General features: G+C 58.7%; 1 protein-coding gene across 1 annotated transcript in view; it reads right to left on the reverse strand.

The window, feature by feature from the left end:
* LOC125950825 (uncharacterized) overlaps positions 1-7,500 on the reverse strand; it is a 155,611-nt gene that overhangs the window by 77,621 nt on the left and 70,490 nt on the right. Inside the window, 6 exon segments of the mRNA XM_049679146.1 lie at positions 1-122; positions 205-336; positions 416-598; positions 1,206-5,873; positions 5,965-6,258; positions 6,332-7,500. The exon segment at positions 1-122 is cut by the window's left edge and continues 1,693 nt beyond it; the exon segment at positions 6,332-7,500 is cut by the window's right edge and continues 1,264 nt beyond it. Of these exon segments, the coding sequence (XP_049535103.1) occupies positions 1-122; positions 205-336; positions 416-598; positions 1,206-5,873; positions 5,965-6,258; positions 6,332-7,500 (6,568 nt within the window).

The raw sequence follows: 7,500 nt of genomic DNA on the forward strand, positions 1-7,500 counted from the left end.
GCACCGATTGTCACGGCACGTTTCGCTCGCACTGCAATCGCTGTCTGCCTTGCAACCGTACACACATCGTCCGCTTAGGCAGATGTGACCCAGGAAGCAATCATTGTCCAACCGACAGGTCACTGGAAGAAGAAGGGATAAAGTTGGAATTCAGTAACGGTACACTGTATCGATCGATCGGATCGAGCTCGCTCGCACACTTACACATACAGCTACCCTGGAGACACTTTTCGTTCAGTGCACACTCCTGATCGTTTCGGCAGCGCGGCAAGCACATCGACTCCTTGCACACACTTCCATCGGAGCAATCGGCATTCGAAGCGCATGATATTGGCACTAAAAGAGAGAGAGAGAGATGTACTGCAATTGTAATACACGGTTTCGGCCGGATGTTTCCGCTTTTTCGTCTACTTACCACGCACACACTCGATCGCCGCATCACCGGTAAATCCGGCCGGACAGGAACACTGCTTGGCGTGCGCACCCATCAAACATTCGGCGTTCATACCGCACGCGTTCGCTTCATGGCACGGATTCACACACTGACCGTTCGAACAAACCTCATCCTGGTTGCACTCGTCCGTCTCGGAGCAAGCCGCTGTGTCGAGATTAACGAAAGATTACTGTTAGTTGCATTGTACTATACGTGGCGAAACGCAACGGTGATCGATGAACTGCAAAGAGAACACTTAAACTAGGGATGGTTGACGAGCTCGACATGTTCTAGTGCGACGGTTGCTCAGTTAGGGGTTGAAACAACTACCGAGTTGAAAGTAGTATTGTGCTAGTGAGATGAATCAAAGTAACTCGTGGGATGATTCGCTAGTTTCAGAATGATTATAGTAGGCTACGATCGAGGTATTACGAGATGACTAGTGCTTAGGAAAAGAAAGGATTGTTTGCTTGCTTGTTGCTTGCATTGTGTTTGAGGCGCAATGGATTTTGGATGACAACGAAAGTTGTGTAAACGTTTGCTTGAGTGAGTGTGGAAGTGGAACAGGCCGAAATGAGTGGAACACAATTACTCAAAGAACAATAAACTAACAAATCAAAAACACTGGAAAAAGAGAAAGTAATAATCAATCACATTAACTGTCGTTCTAGCAACGCAAACCAGCGGTATCCGGATCGCGCGCGGTGCTTCGTCAAACGTCCATTCACGTAGTAACCCTCCCCCCAAAACGGACAAGAGGACGTTGACTTACGTTTGCAGATTTGCGCGTGGCAGTACGAGTTCTCCGGGCAGTCTTGATTGCGCTTGCAAGCCATCGGTTTCGGTTTGCAACCGTTAGCGAGATCCTTCGGATCTCCCTCGTACCGCTGCAAGCACCGACAGCTGGCCGTATGGCCACCTCGACCGACAGTACACTCGGCATTCGGACCGCACGCAACGCTCGTACAAACATCGCGACACTTGGCTTCAGCGCCCGGCTCCCTCACACACTCGGCTCCCTCCGGGCAGTCAGTGTTCCGTTCACACTCCGATGCTCGCTTGCAACCCGCCGGCTGATATGGATCACCCACCAACCCGGCCGGACACGAGCAGCGGTACGAACCGCGGCTGTTTCGACACTTGGCATTCGCACCGCACGGTCGTTCGCGGCAGAAATCGATCAGCGAGCAGCCCACCTTCGGATCACCGGTAAAACCGGGCTGACAATAGCACACCTGCCGATGGTTTTCGGCCGAACAGAGTGCATTCGCACCACACGGCGTCGTACCGCCGGCCAGACACGCGATCTTACACGCATGATTATCGCACAGCTTATCCGACGAACAGTCCTCATCGACGGCGCACTCAATCCGTCTGCATACACCGGCCGCATCACGGAAGAACCCTTGCTTGCACTCGCACACGGCCGCGTGCGATCGTGAAACGCAGTCCGCATTTCGGCCGCACAGTGTTCGGCCAGCGCTGCACGCATTACGACACTCGGACCGACCGCTCGAGTCGGCGACGCACATCTCGTCGGGATCACAATCCTCATCGGTGCGGCACTTGAACTCCTGTGTGCAGATACCGTTGTGGCAGTACTGGAAATCGGGACAGGTCGTATTCGTGCGGCAGGTCGGTTGGCAAACACCCTGGATGCAGAGCTGATCGTCGATACAGTCCCGGTTGGTGCCGCACAGCGAACAGCACACACCACCCGTACACTTGGTGCCGGTCGGACACTGCAGATCGCTGCTACAGTACTGAAGCGGTACGCAGCCCAGCAGCGGATTACCGGTCGTTCCGGAGCGACACGAGCAAATGGCCAGATGATTCTGTGCGACGCAGTCGGCACTCGAACCACAGGCACTCTTCAGCGTGCACGGATCGATGCACTTGTAACCGATGCAGGTGCGTGACTCGTCACATTCGTCCGCCGTGGTACATTCGACCTTCCGGCAGCTCTTCTTTGGATCACCACGCGTTCCTTCGGGACACTCGCACTGTGCCCGATCGCCCACCGGTGTACAGCGTGCGTTCTCACCGCAGGCGCTCCGTTCGCTGCACGGATTGTGACAGCGTCCCTTCACGCACTGTGCTCCCGCCGGGCAATCTTCGTTGGCAATACATTCGTCGGCGTTCGCTTTGCAGCCGGTACTTCCGGCTCGGCTCGGATCACCCACCAGTCCCGGTGGGCAGGAGCAGAGATAGTTGCCGGGCAGATTCTCGCATCGTGCCGTCTCGTGGCACGGATTGGTCTCGGCACACTCGTCGATGTCTTCACACCGGCCACTACCCGCCGCCACACGATATCCCTGGTGGCACACGCAGGACGCCACATGATCCGCAATCTGGCAGCTACCGCGCCCACAGTTGATTCGCTCGCACGGATTGATGCACCGGTTGGTTTCCTCGCTGCATGCGCGATCCACACCGCAGTCCTCGTTGTTGACGCACTCGACCTTGAAGCAACCGATCGTTTCGCGATCCTGCGCATCACCGAGGTACCCGGCCGGGCAGAAGCATTCCGCCCGATGGTCCACCACCTGGCACTCGGCGTTCAATCCACACTGCTTGGTATTGCACGGGCTGCGACACTTGCCACCGATACAGGCCAGCTCCGTGCTACAGTCCGGATCCTTGCGGCATTGGTTCGGTTTCCGGCAGCCCGGGGCAGCGTACGCATCACCGACCGTTCCATCCGGACACTGACAGCGATAGGAACCGGGAATGTTCTCACAAACTGCCGTCGCATGGCAGGGTGCCTCCGAACACTCGTCGATGTCCGCACACCCGAACGGTGTCCCGATGAAGCCCTTCATACAGCGGCACTTGCCAGCCTGGCAGACGCGCTGCGACGGACAGTCACCGTCGGTTGCACATCCAGCGATGCAGACACCCGCCTCACTGCACACCTCGCCCGGTAAACAGTTGTTGTTGGTATAGCACACCTTGGCGCAGACCCCGGCATGGCATCGTTCACCGACCGCGCATCCCGTGCCACCGTCCGTGGCAGTATTGTCCGCGCAAGGAAGGGCACACTGGTTGGCGATACAGGTGTGGCCCGGTGCACACTGCTCCGAAGACTCGCAGTTACCCGGCACACGGACACAGCCCTGCTCCGGTACTGGATTGCCCTCGAAACCGGCCGGACACGAACAACGCGGTACATGGTCAGCGCTCTGGCAAAGGGCATTCGGTCCACAGGCCGTACCGGCCGATTCGCACGGGTCTACACACTTGAAGTCGATGCACGCCTCCGATCCGCCACAATCCTTGCTGCTACGGCATCCGATCGCACAGACACCTCCGGCAATACAGGCCTGCCGTTCACCGCACTGACTGTGGTCCGAGCACGGCACCGTACACACACTGTTGACGCAGCGTTCACCAGCCGAACAATCTTTGCCATTCCGGCACGCCACCAGACACTGTCCACCGTGGCAAACATCCCCGTTGCAGTCGAGATCGCTAAGACAGCCGGTGCTCTGCCGTACGCAGCCATCCCTGGCCGATCCCGTGGCTCCGGGTACAAACTTTGCCTTACAACTGCACACCGGCGTCCGGTTGATGACGGTGCACTGCGAGTTGATGCCACAAGCATTCGCACACGGATCGACGCAACGACCACCGATGCAGGCCGCACTCTCCGGACACTGGACATCCCCGTTCGGACATTCACCTTCCTCGCGGCATCCCGTCAACGGATTACCGATCTGTCCCACCGGGCAACGGCAAACGTATCCATCCGGGCCCGGTTCACAGCTAGCCGTCGGGTGGCACGGGTTCGGTTCGCAGCTCTTCACCTGAGCGCACTCGACTTCGGCAATCGGATTCGCCTTGTAGCCCGGTGGACACTGGCACACCGACCGATGGTTCTCCGCAATGCAGACCGCATTATCACCGCACGTATCCTCCTGGCACACGTCGACGCAGCTGTGCGTCATCCGGTTGCACAGCTGTTGCACCGGACAGTCCCGATTGTAGACACACGGTACCGCCTGGCAGCCCTTGGTGAGATCGTACGGATCGCCGGTGTACGATCCCGGGGGGCACTGACACTGGGCTCGATGATTGTTCGTGACGCACACGGCAAACGGCCCACACTGGACACCATCGCAGGCCGGACGACACGCTAGGGCGGCTCCATCTTGCGCGACGCAATGATCCGATTCCGCACACTCGGCACTCGTTAGACAGGTGTTGTGTTGTTCCGGTCGGCATCCATTCCGGTCATTCGGATTACCGGTATACCCGGGTAGACATTGGCAGCTACCCTTGTGGTTGGCCGACACACACACCGAGTGCGGTGGACAGGTGAACTCGGCACAGACCGGTTCACACTTCAGTACACCGACCGCATCCTGGCGGCAGGCCGCCACCTGATGACAATTCGCATCGCTCGTACAGTCCGGTATCGAAGGTTTCACACATGCCGACGTTACCGGATTCCACCGGTAACCGGTCTGGCAGTGGCACACGGGACTGCGGTTGCTCTGCTCCACTCGGCACATCTCATTAACGCCACATTCGACCTTGGCGCACGGGTTAACGCAAGCCTGCAAACCCGTCTCCATCACGGCGCACACCTGGTCCGGTTTGCAGTCCCCATCGGCGTGACATTCGGCCACCAGTTTCGCTTCCTGCTGGCATCCAATCGTTAGATCTCCCGGATTGCCGACGTATCCCGGTGCACAGATGCAGCTGCTACGGTGATCGCTCGAGACGCAGAGTGCATTCGGACCGCACTGGACCTTGCTGCACGCGTCCACACACCGCCGGACGCCCTTGCCTAGCTGGAAGCAGATCTTGGAGCTCTCGCACTCGGCATCGCTGTCACACTGACCCTCGGCCACACATCCGACGGCACGATCCTGTGCATTCCCACTGTAACCCGGTGGACAGATGCATCGTCCGGCATCGCAAGCAGCCCGTGGTCCACAGACCGTCTTCGCGCACAGATCCCGGCAGACACCACGTTCGCAAGCGTACCCCGGTGGGCACTGCTGCTGGTTCTTGCCACACTGGCATCGGCGTGGATTGTCGCACACGGTTTTCTCGATGGCCGAGCACATGACGAACGGATTCCCGCCGAAACCGGGCCGACACCGACAATCGTAGCTACCGGCCGTGTTGATACAGAGTGCACCCTCACCGCAGACGTCACCGGTCGATGAACACTCGTCGACGTCCCGGCAGGCCACATAAGGGTTACCACTGAATCCACCCGGGCACACGCATTCGGCCGATGTAAGCGTTTCGCGGCACTCGGCATCGGTACCACAACGCATCCGGCTGCACATGTTCCGTTGCTGGGGTTCACACAATCCGTACGGATTGCCCGTTGTGCCCGGGTTGCAAACGCACGCGTTCGCTACCACACCGTACTCGCAGTGTGCATTCTGACCGCAGGCCGGTTCACATGCTGGTGATGAAACCGCTACAGGAAGAGGGGAAAAAAAGGAAACGGATTTGAGGTTAGGCCGCGTACTTGATAAGGACCAGTTTATGTCGTCCGTGCGGATACTTACGTGGCATGCAGAGTAGTTCCGGATTGCCGACAAAGTACGGTTCGCAAACGCACTTGCCACTCGCTCCATCACACGTTGCACCGACACCACAAACCATTCCGTCGCACTTATGTTTACAGCGACCATTAATGCACACCTGCGGATCGGCGCAAGGCCTGCTAGCCGAGCACTGATCGGTGGTACAGGCTCCACCAGGGAACGGATTACCCATCTCTCCCGGTGGACACTTGCACGTCGGGCCCGTACTCGTCACGATGCACACTGCACCCTGGCCGCACATGTAACCGTCGCATTCTGTAATCAGGAATGGCAATCTGTTAGTATCGATGATCTGGGGTCCGGGATCGGATCTGACATCTCTACTTACGTGAAACGCAATCACCATTCGGTCCCTCGACGAATCCGGCTCGGCAACGGCACCAGGCAGCATGTTTCTCCGGTTCGCAGAACGCGTTCACACCGCACAGCAGGCTAGCGCACGGACTGACGCACGTGCCGCGTTCGCAAGCCAACGTTTCGGCACAGTCGTCATGCCGGCGGCATTGGCTCTTGACGGAGCCCTGCTCCAGGATGCAACCACCCTTGTACGCGTCACCCACGAGTCCCGCCGGACAGATGCACTTGTAGCCACCGCGTTGGTTCACGCACTGCGCTCCGTACGCACACGGACTGTTGGCGCACGCATCCTCCTCGACGCACCCGGTCAGTGGATCACCCTTGTACCCGACCTCACACATACACTGGGGAGGATCGGACGGTGTACACCGTGCATTGATACCGCACGGGAATCGTTCGCACGGACTCTTACACCGGTTACCATCGTACGCGTCCATGTAGTACGGCGGTGGACAGACACACTCGCCGGGTTGAACACACCGCTCGTTCGTACCACACTCCCGATCGGCCGTACAGCGTTTCTGCGCCAGCGCACACAGCCCATGGTATGGATCACCCGAGTACCCCAGCGGACACCGGCACTCATGGCCACCGATCGTGTTCCGGCAGAGCGCATCATACCCGCACGCCTGGTGCTGCTGCTCGGCGCACTCGTCAATATCCTCGCAGTGACCGTTCGCAAGCGTCCGGAAACCTTTCGGACAGGCGCAATAGCTAACACCGCCCGTGATCGAGATACACTCGGCGCCGCCCGGACATTTACCATCGGCGGCGCAACTATCCAGCACGCAGTTCCCGTCCATCAGCTTGTACGGTGCGGCACACCGGCACTCGGCACTGTTACATTCGTCGCACGATTGATACGGATTACCGTTGAACCCGGCCGGACACTGGCACTCGTAGCTACCGGGTAGGTTCTTGCAGATCGCGTTCACACCGCAGGGCGTTCCCGGACGACCACCCGTCGACGCACCGCTCGTGTCCGCACATTCGTCTACATCGCGGCACACGCCCTTCGCGTCACGCTTGTAACCTTGGGCGCACAGACACACGCTACTCCCGGTGTACCCATCCTGGACGCACTTTTCACCAGCCGGGCACGGTTGACTGGTGCTACAGCCGGCCGTCGTTCCCGTCGTT

This window comes from Anopheles darlingi, chromosome 2 (assembly GCF_943734745.1).
Source record: "Anopheles darlingi chromosome 2, idAnoDarlMG_H_01, whole genome shotgun sequence".
Lineage (NCBI taxonomy): Eukaryota > Metazoa > Arthropoda > Insecta > Diptera > Culicidae > Anopheles > Anopheles darlingi.